Below are 27685 nucleotides of genomic sequence, written 5' to 3' on the forward strand. Positions count from 1 at the left end.
TTACAATTGATGAGGATATCTGAAAACGTGTATATTTCAATGTGATCTCTAAACTCAATAGTTCTATCCTGGTGAAGTAGTTGGCATGCTAACATTTCTACAATGTGTGTGCGTATATAAAATGGTTCAATCATTTTCAGCAAATACTCCCCAGTAGCATTGGTACCAAATAAAAAACGTTTTCTGTTCTAATGTTCCACGCTGTGACAAGCACATTCTCAACATCAAGTAGCTATTTTTAAATGAACAACTCGGAAATGGTCAAACTATAGAGTCCTTGTGCAAAAAATCTGTCTTACAGGCAGTTGTTATCCTAGTACATGATTCAGCATTTCCCTTCCTCCTCAAGCTGTAGATGTGTCAATCTGCAAAGCTTTGGATCATCAGGCCTGGTCACATGCATCATATTAAAGGGGCAAAGTGTCAACATTGCTTACAAAAAATATCCACAGAGTTCAATTTACTGTTTACTTTATTGTTGACTTTTCAATAAATAAAACATCTGAAACATTTAAACTGGTAGGCACAGTAGTCATAGAAAAAAACTAATCACATATACTTAGATAACCTACACACTTAGATCAACAACAATCATAGGTACAGCCTGATATTATGGAAATGTTATCCTTGCAATATTTTATTTACATTAGATTTACAACTTGATGGTACTGTTGTGCTTGATAATTACACTACACAGCCACACACTACAGCCATGTAGAGCTACATCCAGCATGACTGCATGAGGCATGAGAGAGATGAGACTGATTCATCATGTAAACACCTCCAATGGTCACGTCCATGATTTGGTGCTTTCTATGGGCCTATTTGAGGAGAGTGGTTTTGACTATTTTAATACAAATGCACATGAATGGGATCTGGCATAATTTTGACCCCCACGACACACACACACACACATATCATCCACACACCAGAAAAAATATATGTCCACAACAGATAACCAAGCCATACACAGACAGACAGACAAGATGTAACATAGACAAAAATGCCAATTTACTGCACATAAATAGTTTAAATATTATCATGGCATAGCTACATGCAACCTGGTGGTCGGAGCCCTGAAGTTATCATGGAACATTCAACTAAACAAAACAATCATGTTACTATTGTTTTTTGTCCCACCACTACTACACAGCCAAGGATAAACGCTGTCTTGACCTGGTTCTCAGGCAATAGCTTCATGTAGTCCACATGTACTGTATGTCAAATTACATTCTCTATGCATTATACTTTAGATCCTTACACACTGTAGTGATGTGGAAAGTCATTATCAAACAGACTAGTCCTACTCTGTGCTACATGGTTCTACAGAAAACCAATCCATCAATAGTAGGACATACGCATGTCTTTTTTAAACAGTCATAATTTCATTAGGCCTACAGTACGTTCACATAAGAGTTCAAATAAAAGACTAAATGAATGTTACATAGTTGTATAATTGACTGTTAATTTTGTAATCTTTTAAATCTTGTTAATACTGATCTCAATACTTAAGTGTTCCATTTCCTTCCTCAATCCCTTCTGATTGGTTCAGCAGGTGAAGTCTTCAGGGTTGCTCCGCCCTGTGTGATGAGGTAGCGCATTGGCAGAATATGGGGGTGGTGGATGAGTGTTGTCAGGGACAGACTGATATAGGGTTGGTATAGATTGTCAGTAGGAGTTGAAATGGGTAATTGGTGGAAAAAACAAAGAAATCATGGGCCAGTAAAACAAAAAAGGAAAAGGACAAGTTAATGTAGAACGTGTGAAAACAACCAAAACAGCAGATGGGACATACAGTAGGGTCATACTACTTAAAAAAGGCAACCAATCACACTTTTTTCTTTTTTTTTCTTACCGCAGCTTAGACTTGATAGATGAATTTGTACACATGGTAATGATTGATGGGATAGACACATTTCCCAAGCTGATATACTGTACCATAATACAACACCACATCACCACAAATCTATCTGTTCTAATTTGTTTATGAAAAACTATGGGAAGATCAAATGGCGATTCTCAGAACATTAGCCACCATAGTCTGAGGGTGGTGTGTGGATCATTAGCTTCAGGGCCTCTTGGTCCCCTGAACACTAACCCCATGAGAAGGAATGAACTCTAGCCCCTATACACACACTCATGAGCCATGCCAAGTTTCTTGTCTGGAGAATACTTTCTTATTGACTAAAACAGCCTGGCTTTGTGCTCATGGAGACCTCCCTTTTACATATTAAGAGGTGGGGTGTGGCTGCCCCCCTTCTTAGTGAAAGTTACTGACATGACACTTTACATCATCCAAGCTCAGGACTGTCCCCTGGTCATTGTTGTTGTTGTGCTTGTGCTTCTTATCAGAGCACCGGCAGAGCCTGTACTTCATCACCTGGGAGAATGGACACACACACATCATGAAGAATTGACTAGTGTTCACACACTAGTCTGAGGTATAAGGAAAGGTCCAGATGGTTAAGACATCAAGTCAATCCTCGTAATGACAATGTAAAAAGGTTCACCTCATAAATGTAGTCAAACAGCTCCAGAATAGTGAGGATACTGGCACCAATAAAGAGGCCCATCTGACCGCCAATGTCACCTTGAAAAGGATATACAGGCTTTATGGACAGTAAGGTAGTTTCACAAAAAATCTGTCATACATAGACTGAACTGACATACTGTACCTAAAAGTCCAGCTACTTCATAGGCCTTCTTTTGCTCAATCGTCTCATAGTTTAGAGCCTCAAAGAAGATATCCAGAACCAGGATATTGTCTCTATGCAGAGAGGACCAAAAGAGTAAAGGGGATGAGATGTCATGTAAAATGTCAAGATGTTTTCTGTGTTGTATGGCATCCCTGGTTTACAGGTACTCTTTAACAAGTGGACTCACGCTATATATTGTTCTGACTTGTTGTACTTCTTGGCCAGGTACTTGGCAGAGGCCTTGCTGGGGATTTTGACAAAGGACAACTCCTTGCTGAATCTGGTCATGTTGCATGGGGTCTCACACACGCAGAAGTCGTTGTCTCTCTCTACAAGGAAGTCTGGGGGGAAAAGAGCATGGTCACAGCATCAGTTATTCCTGTCTGTCACAAGTCCACTCGTGACATGTGGTTACATTTCAAGTGAAGTAAACCCCTTCAAGAGGAACCACTCTGCAGAGTCACATGTCTCATGATGATCACTGATGTAGCTGCCATACACTCAAAAACAGAACGTGTGTGCATTTTTTTTACTGTTAGTGTGTTTTATGTGCTGTGGTGAATTGGCATTGCCTGCAGTTTTTGTGTAATGGTGAGTATTTCTTTCTTACCAAGTGCAGGATCAGCACATTCTTTATAAAGCTCAGGGGTGCAGTATGGGGCATCTCCTACATGTCAAACAATACAAAAATAAATCATTTTATTGCACAAAAATTGCACACTTTAAAGACTGCACACTTTCTTGCACACATCATTTTTTTCTAGTTTGACCTCAGAGTCTCTTACCAGGCATGTGCACCATGCGACAGTTGCAGTTCTCCACCAGGTAGCGCGTCTCACAGTCGATGCGGCATGCTGTGATGCTGTATGTGTCAAAGAAGTCTGAATCCAGAGGAGTCACCTTACAGTCGCCCCAGGGAGGAGGCAGGTATATCAACTGAAACACACAATCACACATTCATACAACCCTCGACTCTACTTGAATTCTGAATACCTTTCAATTACATTGACTTTCAGACACCTCTCCTCTCTAATATATGATCAAATAAAGTTTTCCAAGAACTTACCCGCTGCTCCTGGCAGGATACAAATGTCTGGAACCCAGGTGCCACTCCAAAGCCCAGCTGGTCGATGAAGGAAGGCTCGTCCTGACTGTGGATCTGAACTTTGACTCCAGCCTCAAACGAAGTCTCATCTGGGGAGTGGAGAACAGAGGGTCATTGCAACACACATACATGGGTTATTTAACTAACGAGAGCACTCACTTGCACAAGCTGAGAGAGGGGTAGGTCTGTGTGATTGAACAACAGAAAAGTGTCAGCTGGGTAATGGACTGCATGCATAGAGAGACTGAGAGAAGAGACAGCTGAATAAACAGTGTTGGGTTCTCTCACCTGTCTCTCCCCACACCGGAAGATATTCATCCTGCTGAATGTCCAGCATGAGTTCCAGCCCATTACCCATACCCCCCTTGGTGGTGATGAGTGGAGAGCGACCATCCCCCCCTGCGTTAAAGGTGTAACATTTCCCATAGCGAGTGAAGACCTGAGGAGACACATCAGAATAAAGAAAAACATTGGGTGGTTACTCATCTCAAATGCTGCATTTTTATCCTTGTCATCCCTTAACCCACTGTGATTCTTAACTATAATTCTCCACTGGGTGTCAGTGTTAGTCTGTGCTGGAGTTGTGGACTTGGATCCAACCCTGAGAGGAGAGTGTGTGTGCGTGTGTGTGTGTGTGTGGGGGGGGGGGGGGTTAGTCCTGGGTTTAGGGTTAAACAAAAGGTGCACTCAGGTGAAGATCAACATCCTGTCACAAGCTCTTATAAAAGCCTGCCGTTACTATGGAGACATAGCATCTCTTCTAAGAGCTGCACTCTCTTCTGTAAACACAAGTGTTTCTAACCAAGATTTAGAGCACTAATAATCTGTTTGGATCTGCTGGGAGAGGCAGCTAAATCTTTTTTTGCGTTTTGGACGTCCATATGGACGTCCATAGACTGACGGCGATGGCTGCTGATCTTTGCATGGATGGACGGACGGCGATGCTGTTCAGAGTGCCGTCCATAGAGGGAGCAGATATTTTGGACGGCGATGGATTGAATGTTTAGCAGGCTGTTGAGCTAACAACTACCGAAGGCTACCATAGCATGTAGCTAGCTACATTAACTTTGGATGACTCAATCTTTTGTCAAGTTAATTTGTATGAATTGCATGTTAGTGCAATATTTACGCCTTTATTCTGTTTTTTTACATAATCAGCAGTATGATCTCATGACAATATAGACTTGAAAAACAATATGTTATGGTTTGGGTTTGCCTATAGGCTACATATATTTTAATTATTTCGAGAATTGTTAATAAAGACTCATTTAAAATGTTAACATTGTGTTATGACCCTATGAAATACATTGCCATTTAGGTCTTTTAAAACGTCAGTTTAAAGTGTTTTATGGGTGGATTTGAAGCCACCAGTCAGTAGCTCCAATCTTGCGCACGAACTTTGCGCACGGAGACAAACGCAAAACAACAAACACTCGCTTGGAGCGGAGACCAATGCAAAACACAATACGATGTGTTGAGCCAAACCAAAGCCGTCAAAGGCTACCATGAATGTAGCTACAGCAACCGTGGATGACTCAATAAGTTTTGTCACGTTATTTTGTAACGTGTAACGTGTAATTTGGAGCCACCAGTCAGTAGCTCCAATGTTGCGCACGAACCACTTTGAGCGGAGACAAATGCAAAACGTAATAGCCTTGGAGCTACTGACTGGTGGCTCCAAATCCACCCATAAAACACTTTAAACTGACGGCTTAAAAGACCTAAAGGGCAATGTATTTCATAGGGTCCTAACACAATGTTAAAATCTTAATTTAGTCTTTATTAACAATTCTCGAAATAATTAAAATATATGTAGCCTATATCTAGGCAAACGCTAACCATAACATATTGTTTTTCAAGTCTGTATTGTCATGACATTCTATTGTTGATTGGCCTACTTTTGTATGTTCAAAATAAAATAAAGGCGTAAATATATAGCTTTCACTTAAATGCAATTCATACAAAATAACGTGACAAAACTTATTGAGTCATCCACGGTTGCTGTAGCTACATTCATGGTAGCCTTTGACGGCTTTGGTTTGGCTCAACACATCGTATTGTGTTTTGCATTGGTCTCCGCTCCAAGCGAGTGTTTGTTGTTTTGCGTTTGTCTCCGTGCGCAAAGTTCGTGCGCAAGATTGGAGCTACTGACTGGTGGCTTCAAATCCACCCATAAAACACTTTAAACTGACGGTTTAAAAGACCTAAATGGCAATGTATTTCATAGGGTCATAACACAATGTTAACATTTTAAATGAGTCTTTATTAACAATTCTCGAAATAATTAAAATATATGTAGCCTATAGGCAAACCCAAACCATAACATATTGTTTTTCAAGTCTATATTGTCATGAGATCATACTGCTGATTATGTAAAAAAACAGAATAAAGGCGTAAATATTGCACTAACATGCAATTCATACAAATTAACTTGACAAAAGATTGAGTCATCCAAAGTTAATGTAGCTAGCTACATGCTATGGTAGCCTTCGGTAGTTGTTAGCTCAACAGCCTGCTAAACATTCAATCCATCGCCGTCCAAAATATCTGCTCCCTCTATGGACGGCACTCTGAACAGCATCGCCGTCCGTCCATCCATGCAAAGATCAGCAGCCATCGCCGTCAGTCTATGGACGTCCATATGGACGTCCAAAACGCAAAAAAAGATTTAGCTTCTCCTGTCTGCTGGTGTGATTATTTCAGTGTCCGATTCTGTAGACTTTCAGTTGCGCAGCAGTCCTAGTAGTTCGTTTCTATATTATGTGTTTTTTCATTGGCAATTATGTCTCTAAAAGCTGGAAACAATCTAAATGGGGATGCTGTGATCAACATGTACGTCTAGTCACGACAGATTCATCTTTGATTGGCACATTACCCCCATCAGACCATGCACCATGGGATGTGTGATTTGAGTCATGCAGCCCATCCAGGGAGAAGGATACAGCGGAGAGAAGGAGAGCTCCGGAGGGAGGGAGGGAGGGAGGGAGGGAGGGAGCGAGGGAGGGAGGGAGGGGTGTGTGTATGTGTGTGAGAGTGAGAGTGTGAGTGTGGTAAAGAGAAAAAGAAATGGATATAGGTAAAAGTGAAGAGGTAGAAATGGAGTTTGGTTGCTGCCTTTCGAAGCGAGCTATTGCTCAGTGTTATGGCACATCATGACATATGTGTGATTAGAGAGAAGCAGCGAGCGGTGTGGCTGCAGACAGAGTTTAGGCTCTGCCAAGGGTAGCTGTATATCTCAGCCATTCATCAGCCACAGTCTGAGGGAGGGGGGGTCTGGGGGCAGGCCTCCTGGTCACGGCCTTCCTCCGTTCTATGGCTGCTTCCTCTGGGAACAACAAAGCACGACTCTCAGAGTCAAATGGATTATGAGGACTTTCTTATCGTTCTCATTTTCAGTCCAAAGAAAATTATTATGAGTCTGTCTCAATTAGATTGAGGATTAGGTTCTAATGAGTTTTCTTTCCCATACCCTCCAGCCTTCCTCTCTTTGAATTGACAGCTTCCTGTTCTCCATTCACCAGATAATCTCTTCCAGGTTTTTCCTCCTCTTCCATCCATACCTAACAGCATCCATCACTTGTTCATTTTCTCATCACAAATGTAACTGAAATTGGCACTGTCACAGACACAGGATAAAGAGCCTTATGGCAGAGCTATGTGCCTGCTCATCATAAATACATAATATTTGAAGACGTGACATACAAGATCATGCATTTTGTCTACTTTCTAAAAGTATCAGAATCAATAAATTAATATTATATCTGTCACCGCTTGCATGCATGCCACATACAGTATGTTTGACATTTGCACTGTTACTGATTTATTAATGAAGTGTGTTTTTGTGAAGCTGTTTTTACAGTCACAGTTGGAACCTGGGTGATGTTCTGTGATAGGATGGAGCAGGGTGAATGGACAGAGAGAGGTATGGCAATGCCTTAGCTTACTATGGCGACGCATCCTTCTCCAGCCCTCAACAGAAAGGGCACAGTGTTCCAGACAGACTTTCAAAAGCAAAGGTGCAAAGAAAGGGGATGGAAACATGGAGGTTTATTTGTGGGGCACCGAGCAGCGTGGCTCCTGTTGCTTTCTACCAGGGTAGCTAACATCTTAATGAACCTGGGGGGTGCAGCTTCTCCCCCTCTTCCTCTTTGAATCACATTCTTTCCCTCACTCTCACACATGCTCTCTCTCTCTCTCTCTCTCTCTCTCTCTCTCTCTCTCTCTGTCTCTCTCTCTCTCTTTCTCTGTCTCTCTCTCTCTCTCTCTCTCTCTCTCTCTCTCTCTCTCTCTCTCTCTCTCTCTCGGTGCAACTCTTCTTTGTGTAAGTCCCTCTCTTTCTTCCTATCTCTCTCTTGTTGGCACTTCACTGAAGTGACTACTTTGCAAAATAATCAATCCTCTTTTGCCAGCCCCAAACATCAAATGCACATCTTAAGGAGTTTGCCCAGGCTATAATCTTCAGAGCTCTCCAATCAATCAAACTGTCACTCACAGTGGGTTTCCCACCATAGGAAAGCACTCAGCACTCTCCAGAAAATGAATATGCAAGTCGCTGTGTATGTTGCTCGTAACCAGCCCAGCATGTAAAACAACCCCTAAATCACAGGTCCATACACACTGTCCCATACCCGTAAGGCAGGTCTAATAAACCCCTGCAATCTCCAAGCTGTTAAAGAATCCTCAGCGGGGTGAATACAATCCATTAGTGCTCTGTTGTTTTACAGCTGATCCAAGACATAAAACAACGCCTGTGAAGTGCAAACACTCGCCCAGTTGTTATGTTGGCCTCCTTAACACAGTGGCACAGTGAGGGATATTTAAAAGCCGCCGCAGCCATACGACATGGTCGACTGTTGTTCCAATCTTCCTTTTAGAAAATCATTGTATCAACGTTCTTTTAATTGCATAAATTCACTTTCCTTCATACCCAACCTTGAATCATTCCCAAAACTTTGTATTAAGTTTGATAGAAAGGCACACACCAGTGTTGAATGAATGTTGTGGAGAAGAGCGATTACACTGCAAAAGCTTACTGAGTCCAATCAGTGATGTCAGAAAAGAGGTAACAGCAAGAGAGGTGCAACTCAGCCACCGTCTCTCCTCTGGTGTCACTTCTGTCCTGATATTGACCGTTTCAGGGAAGCGCTGACTCACCAAGCTAATGACAAGCTCTGGATCAAATTGAAGGACCATACCAAAGAGAAAACTTTGAAGTCCCTAGTTTGGGGATGGTCTGCATGCGTTGTGTGCGTGTCTGTGTGTGTGATTTCATGTGTGATGTATTTGTGTGTGCTTGTGTCAAATGGTGTTTGAAAGCATTGTAATGAGGCTGAATAACAATGGCCAGTTGTCAAAATTGGTCAGCATACCAAAGTAGCAGGTCTCTACTGTCAAGATGGAAAAGAAGAAGTGAACCGAGGTCATCATGAAGAGCATTGGGAAGAAGGTAAAATAAATGGCACAAGTGTGTTACTTAATGTTTGCTCAGACACTAGGGAGGAGTCTCTGCCCTGTTCTATCTCTTGCTACATGCTTGTACACACAAAATAGAATGGATGGATACAAAACACTAAACACAATTTTAGTCAAAATATTTAAATGTCAGATCATTTTAAGTCATACATCAAAGTAATATACGTTGAAACATTAGTCTGTGTTCACAGTCTAGGCTTTCTTGTTTGTCATTGCGTCCTTGTGGTGTTTGAATAACAGCCAGCACTGTCCAGAGGTCATAGCTAGAATAATGAGAAAGAATTGATCACCCAATAACATCCACTTTCAAAGTCTTTAGTGTGAAGTAGCACCTTGAGCCCTTGCGGGCTGTGGACGGGCTCTGTAATGATCTGTTTATGGGCAGGGACAGCTAGTCCTCAGGCATCATTGGCAATGAAGGAGAGGAGGAGCGGGCGATTTGTCATTTCCATGTTAGCCTGTAGGCACATGAGATAGTTCACAAACGTATCATTTCATTACCTGAAATTTCAGTTAAAAGCTTATATAACATTTGCAGTCAGAATGACAGTCACTTTCTTTCCATGTTTTTGATTTAATCTCCCCCACTGGTTCATTAGGACACCAATTGGTTCTATGAAAAAAAACTTTAATCTATTGTTTAAAGATGTACAATTTCATGATGTCATCCAAATATCTAACACAACCATCTGCCACACATTGAGAGCATTTCTTTCTCTTCATTTCTCCCTTCCTCCCTCCATCCGTCTCCCCCGATGATGTTTTATTCCCAGCAGACTCCTCTCCATCTCCTCCTGTTCTCTGCTCCCCTCCTCCCTCTTGCTCAGCTTAATGAATATTTTACAGGGCAGCAGAGACGGGGCTCTCCTCTTATCCCACTGTCAGACACCGGCCTGGATCTCACTACTGTTCAGTACCCATCACCTTCAGACCATAGCATCAAAGCAAAAGAGAAGAAGAGAGAAAGAAAGAGAAATAGATAGATAGAAAGAGAGAGCTAAAGAGAGCGAGAGATAGAGAGAAATATAGAGAGAGAAGGTCGGCCAGAGATTCTACTCAGAGCCAATACAAACACTGGAGATACAAAACAACGTTCAGAGAAGTAAAGAAAAGTAGGGATTCATGACAAATCTTCGAAGTACGTATACTAGAAAGACTCTTGTAGAGTATGCAGTACAATGACTGTCTATCGGGGCAACTAACTGGTGGTCTAAATCAATCCCTATTTTCTGTTTGGAGGAAATTGCCCACAGAGCTGAAAAAAGGCAAGCCTTTCAAGATGGAGGAAAAAGCAGGCTAGTCCCTGCTACCCCCCACCCAACGGATGTTTACCAAAATGGAGAATGAATAAAATATCTCCATATTAAACCAGACTATTCTAAATAACCATACAGAATGGCTCTTTTATAGAGCTGCTCCCCCTGGTGAATAATGAAAGGATGCTTGTGGTTCCCCTGACTGAAATATGTTTGGATTGGTGCTTCACTTCCTGTCAGAGTCATGCAATTCTCTATATAATATTTCTCAAGCAGCAGTCAACCCATAATTCTCCTCAGAGTGAGCAAAATGAGACTTGAGTGAGGTGGTAAATAGCATCTCTGGGGACTCAGGTTTTTCCTGTCACATTCTTAGTGTAGAAACTGAGACTCAGTTGTCTGCAGTCTGTACTGACACCAACACAACTGAACATCAACACTGTTCTTATAATATCAAATAGTTACATCTTTTAGTCTGTAATGTACACATTACAGACTACAAAACACAGACAATGAATGACAAAGTTCACATTTACCCTGTCATCACTGCTGATGCCTTGTACTGTATGTACTGTACCCCCCTTGACTGAGGCATCGCTGTCTTCATTAACACCGACTGTGCTAATGGCCCTGCTGGCTGCTGATGAAAGAGTGGCAGACACACCTGGACAGAACCCATCTCAGCAGATAACTGTTAACTCCAGTGTGCATCACCCCCTGTTAGAGAGCAGCTGTGTACACATCAATGGGTAAACAGCCAGAGGGAAAGTCATACGGGGTTGGGTGGGCAGAGGGCTACAACAGAGTCTCAGCAGGAACACCTTCCACGGTCTCATTCGTTCTTGGATTGACTGCATGTAGACTTGATCTTAGAAATTGGACATTCATTGAAGTGAATTGATTTGGTTAAAGGTAAAACAAGTGGGCAATCTATGGTTAGCTAGCATTTGTTCTCTAAAACTGAATTGATATCCATTTAAAGTCCCATAAATCACTCTGTAGCTTGGTGAATGTTTATAACATGGCTTGGAAGAGTGTTAGACATCATGTGTTTATAGATGTTCAGTGGTCTGGAGCCTCTTTATGTGGGTAATAATTGTTTTTTCAGCCTATGACACATCTGAGTGGCCTTCTGAGTGGAAGTCAACAGGTTGCTTGTGTCACTGTTCCTGCTTATAAGCTGGGAGGTGAGGATGTGTTTTTGAATAATAATGAAGTATGTGTGCGTGTGTGTGTGCATGTGGGTGAATAATTGCGGGGTAGAATCACAGTGGAAAGGGAGCACATTCTGATCAGCCAAACAATGATACGAAGCATTTAAATTTCAAGCCAATAATTGGACATTGTAAAGTCATTTGAATTCATGCATTCCACCTATGTCTTCCTTTTTGAATTTGTGCTCACTCAAATCAAAAGCTACTCCATTTCCTTAGTGATAGAATCAGTGTCATTATGCGATGCGAATTTGCCTTTAATTGCTTTTTATATGATAATCTAAGGGTAAATTAGTAGAATCAAATAAAATCGTCCAGGATTCCCCACACATGAGCAGTTCTCTGTTTCAGAATTGTTTTGTTTGGAGGCTATTTGTTGTCCTCTTTGTTTCTGTGCTTCAGAGAAGCCACATCAATAAGTCAGGGTGACAAGCCTCTACATATGGTCACGGTATCTACACATCTGCTCTCAGAGACAAGGGAGGCCAAGGCAATCCTCCCCTCCTTCAAAATCCAATGGCCTGCAGCCAAGGACCAGTCGGCCAGACAGCCAGCCAGCCCAGAGTCTGGTTCTCAGAGATATAACATCACCAGTAACAAGAGGCATGAGTCAGACTGTTCATAAATAAGGAAACATCTCAACTCAGGAGTCACAGTGCTGGTGACGTCGAAACATGGTCCCTGAAATTAAAACACTCTACAACAGGGATTGAAAAAACTGTGGATGACAAGCTTTTATTTTATGTAACATTATCATCCTTTTGACACTACAGCGATGGCCACCACTACAAAAGAACAACCAGAGGATATGGGTCCAGCCTCATTTAACAAACTCATTACCATGGCTCCTGTTGCTTTTGGTGCAGTCTGGAGGGCGGGAAATCTGTCAGGGGGGGGGGGGAAGGCGCCAGCAGCTTTTCCCCCAGAGTGAACCTCTCCAGTGTGACAAATTTCACACTCTACTGGGAGAAATCCGCTGAGGTTTCACATTTCCCAGGCTGTCGCATGGAGCTCCTGAGCACACCAGGATTAATTCATTCCCAGATAGCTCATGTAAGCAACTCTGACTCCCAAGCAGGCTGCATTTACACCGTCCCTTCATGCTGAATGGCAGAGCAACTTGAAGCTGAGGTTCAATTTGAAAGGCAAGATAACCCTTTATGCCTGGGTACTCCCAGACTACCAAGAGGACACGTGAGGATGGACATCCAAGATAATTGAACTCACGGTATGGTAATAGAGGAATGACTGGATTTACAATTCCATGTCTGGCTACTGGAAAGTAAATAAAGTGATATCTGAACCAAATGGAAAGTGTACCTCCCTCTGTTTACCCCTCTGTGCCTTACTGTTTGATACACAATGGTTCAGCTTGAGCACAAACAGTAAGTTAAACAGATGATCAATACTTTTTCCCTGGCTGGCTCAGTCTTTGTGTGTGTGTCTATGTGTGTGTCTATGTGTGTGTGTGTGAGTTGGTGTGTGTGTCTGGTTAGCGGGGTTGTTGTTTGGCTGTGAGGGCTCCAGACAGGCCCAGAGAAATGAACGCCCAGAGCTCTGCCTCTCTGCCCCCCTGCCTCTCTGCCCCCCTGCCTCTCTGCCTCCCTGCTGTGCGCTGCCAGAGAGAAAAGGACAGCAGGCGATGACAACCACCGCAGGGGACACTGCACACATACATAAATACACACACACACATACACACACACACACACACTCAGACATGCGCAAACAGACACAAATATTCGGTATCTTGCTCACTTGGTCCCAAATGAACACTGCCTATTACACACGCTGGTATCAGGACAATTTTGTCTGCCCCGGAATTATGACAAAAAAGGTTGTGACTGTTGGTGGCTCTGAGCTTAAAACCGTCACCTTGTGAAAGTCAAACTAATGGGACAGGCAATGAGAACAGTATTGAATACAGTATACTGTAGTATAAATATGGAATATTATGAATATATTACGTAGAATATAAATGAAATGGTTGGGAGTCAGATAATTAGTTCCATTCCATACAACACATTTTGTATAATTGGGATCTTTGACAGTTGAAATTCAATGTGTAAGCTAACATTTAACTAGAGGAGCAATTATGGACAGTGAAGCCTACCATTCACAGACAAATGGATACAAAATGGATTTCTTAAATTGCCAAATGCTCCTTTAATGTGCCTTCTGTTACAGATTATGTCTCACATTTGTTCTCTGGAATCACCTTTCAAACCACCTGGGTGTGGCTTGTCTTTCTCACAGCAGATCTCCAGTAGCTTGGGGCGTTCTCTCTCCATTTCCTGTGAGATTATTTAGTTCATCTCACCAGGTTCAGGCTGTGTTGATTTACCTGTCTGGTGTTAGAGGTGAAGATCAGGTTAGGTACTAAGCATCTCTCTGAACCTACTGCAGTCGCCATGGTGACCAGTAGACAGCCATCAGGAAACTGACCTCACAACCATCTCTCTGGGAAGAGACCCGCAGGATCTCAACAGCACCTGACCTCCCGATAATCACAGGCGTCAAAACCTGGGGGGCTAAGCATGTGAGTGTGTATATGTGTGTCTGTATCTGTTGTCCTTGGCCATGTTGTCTTGAACACAAACATGTGCTGACACAAACCAACAGAAATGCTTGATAAAATCTGCAACAAGCAATGGAAGTCCATCTGAATGAATTCACTCTGACTGAATGTGACTCAATGGGAACACTTGCAGCTGTAAGAAACATCCCACCAAAGGCACATCTCCAGCTGGGGCTGTCAGTCCCAGCTCCGAGGAAGAAGACAATGATTAAGAGAAATTGGAAGCTCAATATGAAAGTAGAAGGAATATTTTGGAGTTTATCTAGTTAAAACTAAAGCTTGAAACAGAAAAGAGCATTAATACCTGAACACCCTGAGCTGGAGGTTTCACTTGAGGCTAAATAAATGCCCAGGGAGTCAAATTGTGCAAATGAGCTTCCCTGAAGAAGAAGAAGAAGAAGTGCAGGAGTCATATCCATCGAATGAAAGGAAAGAGATATGCCTCAAACGCTCGAAAACAATCCTGTGTTTCCAACCAACAATATCTCAATGGAAGTGATGCACGATTATCTACTATAAAATCAATATTACCCATCTCAGTCCAGCCAGTCCTGGCAGGCTTATAGTTTTCAGTGACTTGCAACCCCAAACACTGTTTAAAGATACCACAATTATGTTCTGTAAGGGTTTGAATATATGTGCAAGCCTTGAACACACGTTGTTTGTATATATCTCTTTGTTTTCTGTTTGTGTCTCTCTCTCTCTCTCTCTCTCTCTCTCTCTCTCTCTCTCTCTTTCTCTCTCTCTCTCTCTCTCTCTCTCTCTCTCTCTCTCATAATACCATTTACGATTTTTAAGCTTCTGTTCTCCAAATAAATGGAAAGCAGTTTTTCTTCTTTCCTCGATATCCAAGCCTTTCCATCCTGCCACAAAATGAAGTCATTTGTGAATGTCACAATGTCTTAAACAAAAATGCCACTCACAGTTATCTCTGCCTCCTACTATCAGGGGGCAATTAAAACAACACCAGCCTTAATAAGCTTCACAGATGACAAAGGGCACTAACTACTCTCTGATAAGTTATTTTTCTCTTGTCACCAGACAACAATGAAGTCATAATAAGAAGACAATTGGAGGGAAGAGTAAACACTTTCCCAGGTCTTGTGCTCATCATTCTGAATACTGACTGTTTGCATGAAGCCCACTTCCTCATACATTTAGACGGTTCAGGGTGGAATGACACTTGGCTTGCAGCTCATGGTACACTGCTTATGCAGTGTCATAGCTCTCATCATGGAACAGAAATCATACATACAGGGAAGGGTAAATATGTGGCTCATAAAGAACGAGTTCACAGTCAACTCAAGGATATAGGGTTTAGACATGAGTCACTAAGCTGCAGTAGCCTGTGTGATCTCCTCTGCTGTGGCAGAGATGGGATGGCTGCCCATCAGGGAAGCTGAGGGCGTCATGGTGGGTGTGTGAAATGCAGAGTAACAGAGTAATTAAGACCTGAGGGGACGATGCTGCTCCCCAGTCAGCTGGGCAAGCCAGTGTCCTCCCAGAACTCACTCCGCTGTGTTCCATACCCCTCTGACTGGGAACATATTGTTTCCTTCCTAATTGAGAGAGAGTGTAAGTGATGAGGGAGGGAGACTGTTGACTCCTGCAGGGCTGTGAGGAGGATGAGCCGATGGAGACTGTCGGCTGGAGGAGCAGAAGAAGAGAATGCGGCTATGTTAAACAGGTGTGTCCCTGTCAGCTGAAGGACACAGCGAGAGACAGGGAGAGAAAATAACCTTGGCTAGCACCTGACTTATCAGGACTTCTTAGAATAGGAAAACAGTCAAAGCATAAACAAAGGAAGGCCTATTTAAAGTTTCAGATGTAGCTGTCATTTAAGAACCTTGAAGCAGAATGTTATGAATCGTGTTCTCTATTTTGGCCATCAGTCAGCGGCTTGTAGTGCCTGTTTAGTGTGATAGCAACTTGCAGATGTGAGCGATGAGTATTATTTCATTTCCCTGTATGAGGTAGAGGGTGGATGATGTTTCCCTGCACAAGTGAACGAGGTAAACACATTAGTAGATGAATAAACATTCACAGGCAGAAAGGGATGTTCTGTTTTGTTTGTTTGTTTGTTTTCCTGTTGAGCACTTACTATAAGCCATTAATTGAAAAGTCTGATATGCTCTTGCGTCCACTCATTGGGTCTGAATCAAATGTTGATTAAAAGCATGAGATCATTATTGTTACAGAGACTCTTGAAGTCTGTTGCTAACAGCTCTGTCTGGTTGAATGATGACATAGCTAGAGATGGTTTGGTCAATGAATCAGAAAAACCGGCCAAGTGTTGAAAACTAATTATGCTTTTTAAAAGGAAAATCTACATAGAAAATACCTTACACAACATGTGCATGTGCATGGAAATGCGCTAACATGCACACTTATACACAAGTCCCATTCAGCTTGGTTCCTCATCGATACCTGGATGATGACAGCTCATAAATCTCCATGAGAACTGCATCCCAGTAGAAAAGAGAAGACCCCTACCTCTCCTGACACACACACACACCCACACACAAACACAAGCACACAAACACACACACACACACACACAAGCACACACACATACATTACACAATTCACTATAGAATGATCTTTGCATACACACAGAGGCTATTATTTCCACACCCTAAAAATGAAAATGAAATCTCCCTGGAACTCAGTCCCTCAGGCCATGCTAAAGCTAGCAGTGCCTAATTGATAGTTCAGCAATGGCAGAGGAAATGTCAGTTTGAGAGTGATATAAAACTGCACAGGCACATCCAGGAAATACTAATCAGCCGTTCCTTGCTTCCCTGACTTTAACACTTTGTTCCCCAAATGCTGCATGCTACCTGAACGTCATTGCATGAAATTACAATATCTCTGTTTGTAACGGTTTATAACGGTGGTGGTCATGCTGTGTGTGCTGTATTTGCATCAAGCTGCTCACAGCTTTGTGAGGAAAAGATAAATGAATCCAGACTACAGAAACTACAGTCTTTAACTAACCGCAGCCTTTCATAGATTATAAATGTTTACATTAGCCCTGATCGTTAAAACAGAAATAATAAACGTTTTCCACCTTTAAATTGTCATAGATATTAATTAAAATGAATGACTCATAGACCACTCTCATGTAACCGCCTACCCTTGTTACCCCCCACCTCCATCCCCTCTGTCCTCCATGGTTTAGAACAGGTTCGGTTCATTTCCATGCAGAGTCTTACACCTCCAATGTCTACAGTGTACACCCTCTCTCACTACTCCCATCTGTCATGTCTGCCCTCTCTCTCCATGATCTCCCTCTCCCACCCGACCCTCCTCATGCTGACACAGTGTATACAAACTCCTGGAGTCTGGACTGGTATAAACCCATAATGAGCTTACAGAGACCTAACTGAAATGATAGTGTGACCGCAGTTCTCGTGTCACATACACACCCATATCCGCAAACATACACACAACTTATCTAAGACACACACACACTCACACACACACACATTCACACACGCACATACACACACATGTGCACATAGCCTGACACACACACACACTTCAAAGCATGTCGTTCAGGTTCCAGTTGATGTCATCCAACCCCTCTGAATTCATATGTATAGTCTGTGCTGGTGAAAGGCTTTGGCTGTGAAAAGAGGCCTATTACAGGGATTCAGGCTGGTTCCAGTGTGAAGGCAGCACCTGCCTCATTATCCCTCTTTTCCTACCTCTCTCCCTCCGGCTCTGATAGGGGCAGGATTATGTCCAACATAATTACTGTACAAATCTGAAGGTATTTTCCCTTGTCTACCATCCTTCTGTTTTATATGTACATTGTTCTTGACAGCAGAGGTTGTTGGGCTGTTTATGCTCTGTGCATGTCAGTAGCCATGGAAGCAAACGTGTGTGTGTGTATGTGTGAGTTCAGTGTCTGTTCTGCATTTGTCTTATCCTCCCCCAGGGAATCAGTCAGCGGCTGGACTAAGCCAAAGAAAGCCTGAATACTGTGAGATTGTAACCCATACTGGATGTACAATATCGCAAATAAATATCTGTTTATGTCTGTACTTCTATATACTATGTACAGGTCTTTATCATTGTGTGTGTGTGTTTGTGTGTGTCGGTCACAAATCTCCTGCAGAAAGCAGACCAGCACTCACTCTTGTCTGCATTCCCTTCAGACTGCAGACATACTGTATACCGTATAAACCCTTCTCCTCCTCTTCAAATGTACATTTGAGGTCAAGGAAGGACAGAGTGGCACAATAGTCTCTACCTTCTACCATCATCATGTTCCCTTGGCTCTTCCTCTCCCTCACAATACACTTCAAACAGCCTGAGTCGGAGTCAGCCAATGCCAGCATGCCTCAAACCCACACAAAACCCAAGGCTTCCAGTCACCTGCACTAATCCTCAGGATAAATAAAGCATGTGCAGAGCACAGCCAGTGCAGGCTATTTTCAGTGGCACAATCTTTTCTGTTTTTTTAAATAATTTCCTTGTCCGAAATGTATTCATAAAAAAAGCATTTTTCTCTCTCAGGTCTGGGCAAATAAAGCACATTTGAGCAATGCCACTGATCCATTTAGAAGCCAGCTGGAGTCACAGCGATGCACCGTGGAGCTCTATCTACAAACAATAGGAGACAGGTCTCTCATGTGGGCCCTGCAGAAAATGTGTGGGGTTACTGGAGCAGGAAAGGACATGAAAGGCTGACTTGAAATTGAAAAAGTTGGGCAATTAACTTCCAATATTTGTACCTATTTTTATGCAATTTTAATGTGGTCTCTAATAGGAAATGGCAAAGTGTTTAAATATTTGTTATGGTTTGGTTTCCAGATCCACTACATTAGTCTCTCAAAAGGATCGTATAATGAGTAAAGAACAAGGGAGTAAAGATTTTGCATGTGTGTGGGTGTGTCAGCGATACCGTCTACAAATACAAACAGTCATGCCCATCACTTCCTCTCTGCTACTGCGTTTGGCAGGGGTCCTGCTGACAGTTGGCTTTCTGTACAAGATTACTCCCCTCTATGGTCATCATGAGTATTCACCTGCTGATCTGGTAATGGAGTTATCTTGACCATCAATCAGATTTCCAAGCTGGTCAGCACTAAATACAGTGCATTCAGCAGGGCCACATGTATTCATTTGCTCCTGTAAGCATTCGCTGCACACCACAAAGGAGTGGGGCGATAAACTTCAAAGCCCCTTAAGTGACTTCACTTGCTCTTAAAATTTCCACCTCACCTCTCTTCGCCAAGGCAGCTTTTTTAAGGGAGAACCTTTTGCTCAGGAATAGAGGGAAGAGAGGCGTGTCAGGGGAACAGGGAGAAGGAGTGGAGGAGTGGAAGATAAAGAGAGCATGGCATGAAAACGTAATGAGGATTGTCATGCCTGTGGGGGTGATGTGAAAGATGCACTCCGCAGGGATCGAAATGAATGCGGGACGAGGAAAACAGTTCAGAGAAGAAGGGGAAGAGATGGATGGAGAGGAAGGGGAAACACAGAGCACTCAAGGTCTTGTGGGTGTGGAGGTGTGACAGGAAGGTGCCATGTCCATAATGCCCAGAGGTCCTTGATGTGCCAGAGTGTCTGAACACTGACCCTAAATAAAGGCTTACAGTCTGCTGTCTCTACTGTAGCACTGTGGCTCCAGGTTTCATCCTTGCATTCCCTTCCTCAGGGAGAGGGGAGAGAGGGGGATTTGGTTCCATCTGAGCCTCAGGGCATTCTCCCATGAGGAGCCTCAAGACTTGGCCTCTCTATCCTACTTGCCATCAGGCACAATGATGTGCTCCTCCCTGTTTTCTGGCATGTTCTGTAATGTCAACCTGAGGGATCACCTGCAGGGGGTTTTAGTCAGGCTTGAGGCATTCTGTCACATGAAAGCTTTTTCTTACTTAAGCTCTACTTCAAAGACACACTCATCGGTGCGGATGTTTTGATGCCACCACAGATAAAGAGATACATAAAACGTTTAACGATTTAACATTTGATCATCTTTCTAGTAGGGAAAGACCATAGAGTTGTTTAATGGGGAGCTGGATGGCACTGTCGTCCGCAGAGAACTCCTCAAGGAGTTGGATGCTTCCTGTTGTCGACATGACAGACAGAGTGATCAGAGAAAGGAGGTAATAGTCTAGGTGTCACAGAGACTGTGTGTACTGTAGGGAGCTCAGAATCACACAGCAACCTCACAGACCAGCAACAGGCTCCCTGGGTAGGCTTATCAAAGCTTTCGCATGACAAACAAGAGAGGCCAGGCATCAGAGCATAGGAAGAGCTCCCTGGAAATCCTTTCCTTCTCTCTCTCAATCGCTCTTACTTTACACTGTCTACTTCAGTTCATTTGTGAGTCTTTTTACAGAAGTTCTATCGCTCCCTCTCTTTCCTCAGGCAGTGTTAAAGAGACCAATTAGCTACCATGATTCTATCCAGCAGTCATTGAGAGGCAGGGGGGAGTGGTGGATATAGTCAATGACTCCATAATTGCTGTCTTTCTATCATCTCCAGTATTCATTTGAAATGCGCTGAACCATCTTATCTCTAAAAACTTTGATTGTTGTTAAGATGAACATGTCATGCTTGTGTACCTGTATGGTTCTCCCCGTTGCTTCCTCCCTGCTATTATCTTCAAACGATCCCTCTTAAACTGTGGAGATGTAGACATAAATTGAATAAAGCTAATTATCCAAAACTGGATGTTTCACAGCGGACTCAAAAAGCTTGATTAAAAGCGGTAAAATCTTCAAAGATTTTCTTAAACTGGCAACATGATAATATTTCATAGTATGGCCGATGCATTCAGAGCAATCTCTCTGCCATCTGTTTGTAGATATCAACAAACCAGAATTAGTCATCTCTGTAGATACTCTTTTGATAAAATAATTAATTAATGCATCACATAATCAAGTGAATGATGTTTTAATCTTTGGTTTAATCATAGTGCTATTTCCTAATGCAAATGTCAATCAACTTTTATTCAGATGTAATCAGGCTCCCAAATATCACTTAGTGTTTCTTATTGAGTACTATTTGTCATCTCCCCGGCACTTTATGCAATGTACCATGTCCTCCATGAAGTGATTGACACGTTAAATGTTCTTATGAAAGCTACTGTCTATCACAGTAGGATGTCACTCAATCTATCCTCAATATGTCATCATACAAAGAGAAATTGGTTAAGAAAATATTCTAGAATATTGGTAATACATATTGTACTACAAAAGATTCAAGTGTTCACTTTCAAATGCAAAAAGACAGAGTCAAGCACCTTCAGATTGATGTGGTTCTTTTTGAGAAGATTGAGTTGGGCACAGGACATCCTCAACCATACACAACTTATGATGAAAAGATGAATAAAGTGTATGTCACACTGAAATTGATCAAAGTAAATCTTCAAAGAAAATGCCTTTCCCACTACCTTCACGTTCCTGTAGATAACAGGTGAAGAGAGAGAGGGAAAGAATCCACCCCCCTCATAACCACCTGGGGAAACACCTATTCCACTCCACTCAGGACAGACGCAATCTTCTGAGCCACATCACTCTTCAAAGAGGAGAGAAATGGATCCATCTCTGTGGAGTGCTGTGACGACTGGAGGAGACGAGCTCTCAGAGCCACAGCAGAGGAAGGAGAAAGGCTCGAAAATCCCCCTGCCCTCCAAAAAAGACCATCCTCTACAATAGTGTAAGTAAAATAACACTGACTTCAACATGCATTACATGCCTGATGGGTTTTTCAGTGTGCAATTCAGGAAGAGATGACTTTTTCTTTTTCTATAGAAAGTTTGAAAATGGATATTCAAGGGAGATAGTGGTGCCTGTTGGCAGCTATCCCTGGATCCATGAGCCAAGGCAAGACAAGGAGGAGGCTATGCAGGAAGAGACAGCAGCACAGTTCTGTGACTGAGCCACAGTACAGCAAATGAAGTACATCTTTTACTAGTGCACAGCACATAACACACACACACACAGTCTGCCTTCAACATAAATCTTTGATATCCTCTGTCCCCTCCATCCACAACCATCTCCGGAGAGCTAATCTCTATGGATCAGGCTGCATGTTGTCAGTGCCACTGTTGTTTGGATGGGATAAAATGGCAAATGAAAACATAGAAAAAGTTTTTGAACACACACATTTGCGGCCAGTTCTCTGAAACAGCAGCCATGCTTTGTTCATATAGGAGGTCCCGGCATCATCTCTGCGGGCATAGCAGACCAAAACAGAAAGACCACAGTCACTGAAGAATAATCACTACTATGTGACATCCTTGGGTCAGACATGCTGTGAGGAATTTCACATTCGAAACATGCAATTAGCATCTGTGCCCTACTACATCATTGTCAGGTTCCTGTTGCAGCTGGTGTAGGTGTCCACATAAAGATGCCTTGTCAGGCTTGTCAAGGATTTGACAAAACAGGGATGGTAAACAGCTGTCAGTGATTGACAGACAAAAGTGAAAAACCTTTCCGTTGTGTAATCTGTATTTCCATTCATGCATGTAGTTGAATTCAAACCATCAACATCTAAAAATAAAATACAACAATTGTGTGTACTTATATTGCCATCTCCCATGAGTAATTAAATAATACTTATTGAAAACAGGTCAGTTGTTTGTGTATGAAAAGGTAACTAAATGGTTTATATGGCATCTTACTACTTTGAAGTCTTCAGGTCTGCACTCAGATCCCCGGAAGTGGCAGGTTAGCATCATGTCCTTGATGTCATGTCCTGTTCGGTCGTAGAACTCCCGCATGTTGAAGGGCCTCGGCTTGTAGTTGTGGAAGTCTGCTTTGGCCTTCAGCTGCTCCAGAACACTCTCTTCCACAAGGTGCATGTCCCTGATCTCATACCTTGACGAAAGAGAGAGACGTGGGAGGGACAAGAAAGAGGGCATGGTAGTGTGTTAGTCACATACAGCCTTTTTGAATTTAAAATTATATTTCATATTATAATCTAAGTTAAAGTCTTGAACTTAATTTTACTATCATGACACTTGCCACTATTGAGGAATTGACTGTCAACTTTAGAAGACAGGTGCTCTTTAAGATTAAGACAGCAATAAATAATTCCGATGGCATTTAACTAAATATATAAGAGGGGATCAGATGGCTTAGCGGTTAGGGAATCGGACTATAACGTAATCAGAAGGTTGCCGGTTTGATTCTGGCTGAAATGACATTGTGTCCTTGGGCAAGGCACTTAACCATACTTGCCTCGGGGAATGTCACTGTACTTACTGTATGTCGCTTTGGATAAGAGCGTCTGCTAAATGACTAAATGTAAATATATTGCATGAAAATAAGTGCAAATGTTGAACAGCTAATGCTGTTCTTGTGTTGGTAATGTATGTGATTGTGTGTCCATGTCCTCATTCTATCCACACAGAGAATAATTGCACATGAGTCACTGGGTTGGGAGAAAGCCTTCCCACACAGTAAACAGCACAATCAGTAGGAGATTTTCTTTCCCAGAGTCCACTTAATCTAAGCATTCAGTTTCCTCCTCCCTGTAAAAATACTAGAATAGATGCTACTGGCACATTCAGAACCCTCCTCATCACACAGTAATGTCAAGCTTTGATGTAATTTGAAATGTAACATTTTGACAGAACCTTATTCGAGAGTGAGACAAATTCTGTAGGTATAACTATTTATTTAGTCTGAGTTGGACCAACATGGAATGTTTTGATATCATATTTTGATCATAGATTTAGTGAAAACGTATGAATAATAAACATTAGTTATAGCAAAACTGTTTCAAAAAATATTTTTGTAACTCGTATATTTTTGTAACCCTGTTTTTAAAACCAAGTCAATAAAAACCTGGTTTAAATAGTCTTAGTTTAAGTCCAACTCATCAAACTAAAAGCCACCAGAGCCACCAGAGATGTCAAATCAGTCATCAACCATTCCACTTCCAATATTTGGTTCTTAACGTAATCATGCCAACGAGGTGGGAGAGATGGCCCACTTCTTCTGATGGTACATCTGATCCAATTTAGATACTCTCTCTAGCTGCAAAGTGCCATGATTTTCAGGCAGAGCCTTCAGCTGATTAAAAGAGAACTTAATTGGGTTGAGGTCTTTGCTCCCAAATGTCGTTGCTGTGGATAAACCTGCCAAGAATGCACTTATGAGATAAAATCCCAAAAGCATACAAGCAGGAAAGGATCAGCGTAGGCTGACACCTCTGTTTGTATGGACTTTTATTATCATGCCACAAGACATTTGCCAAACCCTAGAGGTGGGGGAGAAAGACGGTATTGGATTTCATGCCACAAGCACTTTAACTTCTGGATGAGAGCTTAACAATTGAGGGAATAACTGCATCGCCTCTCTACCTTGGGAGACTGGATAAGTGAATAAATATCAGCTTTAAGTCACCAAACTAATTCAGTGTTTTTTTTAATTTGCAATAGAGAAGATAACCTGACATTAGCATCCGTACTCAATAATCACATGGCTGAACAATTTGATGGACTGCAATTCTTTCTGTCGGGCAATGAATGACCACTTAACACCTCTTCTTCTAATATTCCAATTTGCTCTGGGTTCAAAGAAACAAAACACATACCTCTGGATTATATAATTTCTTTGATTGTTGCTCCCTTACATACAGTATATCATTACAGTATGTAATCCAGCCACTGGTAATGCTCACACCTGTCATTCCTCCAAGAGCAATGGATAATGAGGTGTATTTATCAAACTTCAATCCAAATTGAAATAACCCTATTTTTGAGTAGGAAACCAGATGGTGAAGATCCTTCTTAAACCATAAAACCACTGATAGAAGATCTAATTTCAGAGACAGTTTGAGATTGTTGAAACTGGGACACTGATAGACTTCATTAATCATTCCATGAATCAAAACTAACTAGACAGATGGACTGACAGTATTAGGCCAAATTAGATGTAGATCAGTAGTTTCCATATCATCAACTCTAACATATCATGTCTAACAGATCAATCGTCCTGACAACCTGTGCATTTCTTTTTCACTCAGCCAACCTCTTTTTAAAATTGTCAGTTCTGAGAAACTGTTCCTTCCCCGTTATCTCACAACAACAAAAGCTCTTTCACAGTACAGTGTATGTGTGTCTGATGATATTGTAGGTGTTGATCAACAGAGTCCCAACGACAGCAACAAAGATGCGGAATGGCCTGTCCTGACTGGGCTGTCCTGATTGGCCTGTCCTGACTGGGCTGTCCTGATTGTTTTATCATCACACAGCCAGTGACATTTGAGAGAAGACACAGACACTAAGGATCTGAACTGTGTTGACACAGTTTCCCAGGCCAGTATTAGTCGGTTTCTCCCTTCTCAAGAAGCCCATCTCTACAGTAGGCTTATGATTCATTGCCGTTGCATCCCAAGATGTTGAATAATTACAGCAGGTCAATAACCCTGAATGAACATTTTCATAAAGTCAAAAACTCTCTACATGCACTGTTATCTAGAGATACATATTTCTGTTTATATTGAAGACACAAACTCCTCTCTGTTAATCCTCCATCCTCCACAGCGTTTATCCCAAGCTACAACAGTAAGTTCTCAGGGGTTTAGTGCTTGTGCTGCAAAGCCCAGGCTCAGACAGCCAAAGCACACAGCAACATATCGAACTGACAGAAAATAAGTTCCAATGAGAAATTATGTGAGAGTTGCAGAAGTATATAAGTAATTCATCAAGAGACAACAATTTATTTATACTGCCTCAAAATGTATGTCATTGTACTCTGCCCAAATGTCCCACAGACAGTCATATCAGGGCAATACCTGAGAAACATACTTTAACTTGCAGTTAGTTTTTTGTGTTGTAATGTAAGTCTGAGATGAGGGATAATTATACTTTAGCTGTCTAGTAAATCTATCATCTGGAGCCCTTGGGAAAAGACATCTCTGTTCATATTTCTGAGCTGTAATCTATGGTGAGCAGTAAATGTGATTTACCACACCTGTGATTGAGCAGGGAGAGCAGCTCCCCTGCGTGGTACAGGTCATTGCGCGTTACTCTGCTGAAGCGGAATGAGTTCAGGTTACAGAATGTCACAGCGGGAAACACCATCAGCGGGGTCGCGATCTCGTCGAGTTTGGTGACGTGTGGATACTCCAGGTAGAAGTGTATTCGATCGACACATACGTACAGTAAGAAAGTCAAAGAACCGAGAAAAAACACGACCCATAAACAACGCTTGATCCACACCCGTTCATAAGTGAAGATGTGAGAGATTCCGTGCAAGGTAGAGTTGTGCGCAAAAACCTCAATAGGGGGAGGGTGATTGCACTCCATTTCTTCGGTTTTTACCTTAAGGTCCATTTTAACCAGTAGCTACTCTCTGATTTAGAATTCTTTAGGCAGCCCAATGTCTCCCTTTCACAACTTGAAATACATTTGTATCTCCATTTCGCGTGGATGAGAAAAATACACTCTGCAAAACAATGTGCGCATACATATTTACTGTTGCCGAATTACCCTAAAAATTTGATTTCAGTCTATAGAATATTTCTCCTGCACCTGTGGCATCTGCAAGGCAATTCATTAACAAGTAACAGACTGTCTCTTTACAACTATGACCACAAGAGCATATGGAGACCCCGCGTTTTGTTGTCGCGTGGTTACCAGCCGGGATGCAAACAAGCTCTCTCTCATGGAAAGCAAGCAAGCAAACATAAAAATCGTTCTAAACGCCTGTCAAAATAAAAACATTCAATAGTATGAGTTTCCAAGGTGTCCATCCTTTTCCTTAAGATCCCATTATTAATAAAGATTGATACAATACAATGTTGTCCGTCTTGGTATATGTCATTTGATCATGAGTTAATCCGTTTCCCCTTCGTGCGCTTAAATACAGAGCCTATCACTTCACATCTTCAGTCTGCGAATGTCCGAACGAGTGGATTGTTCTTGCGACCGGGCAATAGGTCGTTGGATTGGACAGTCTCTTGAGTGTGTCGCTGCAGGCTGTTTAAAAGAGAGACTTCGCAGCAGAGTGCATGGAAGATTACCATACATCCACACGGCATTCCGTTGAATGAACTTCCCTTTCGTTATCAGCCCACACTCCCTATGGATTCCCCCATCTCCATATTAAATTGAGAAAATGTGTATGTGTGTGTGTGGGGGGGGGGGGGGGGGGGGGGGGGGGGAGAGGGAGAGAGCTAGAGAGAGAGAGAGAGAGAGCTAGAGAGAGAGAGAGAGAGCAAGAGAGAGAGAGAGAAAAAAAGAGAGAGAGAGAGTACATTACAAACTGCTGTAGCACAGCAAGGCATTCCACACCTGGAATCTAAATTCAAGAGGAAACAGCTCGGGTGTAGGCTGCATCTACACATGTGCTAAGAGTATCATGCCAAAATGCCATGATCGATGTGGTTGG

General features: G+C 42.3%; 1 protein-coding gene across 1 annotated transcript; it reads right to left on the reverse strand.

Annotated features, from left to right (window-relative positions):
- Window positions 1-520: 520 nt before the first annotated feature.
- LOC124481098 (acid-sensing ion channel 1-like) lies at window positions 521-26684 on the reverse strand. The gene is made up of 10 exons (XM_047040873.1): window positions 26267-26684; window positions 22966-23161; window positions 4090-4240; window positions 3763-3890; window positions 3482-3632; window positions 3307-3363; window positions 2884-3037; window positions 2676-2767; window positions 2511-2590; window positions 521-2380 (listed from the first exon to the last, which is right to left on the reverse strand). Exons 1-10 carry the CDS (start codon window positions 26626-26628, stop codon window positions 2261-2263), a joined length of 1491 nt encoding a protein of 496 aa, XP_046896829.1. The 5' UTR covers window positions 26629-26684; the 3' UTR covers window positions 521-2260.
- Window positions 26685-27685: the final 1001 nt, after the last annotated feature.

The sequence above is a fragment of the Hypomesus transpacificus genome, chromosome 18, assembly GCF_021917145.1.
Source record: "Hypomesus transpacificus isolate Combined female chromosome 18, fHypTra1, whole genome shotgun sequence".
Classification (NCBI taxonomy): domain Eukaryota; kingdom Metazoa; phylum Chordata; class Actinopteri; order Osmeriformes; family Osmeridae; genus Hypomesus; species Hypomesus transpacificus.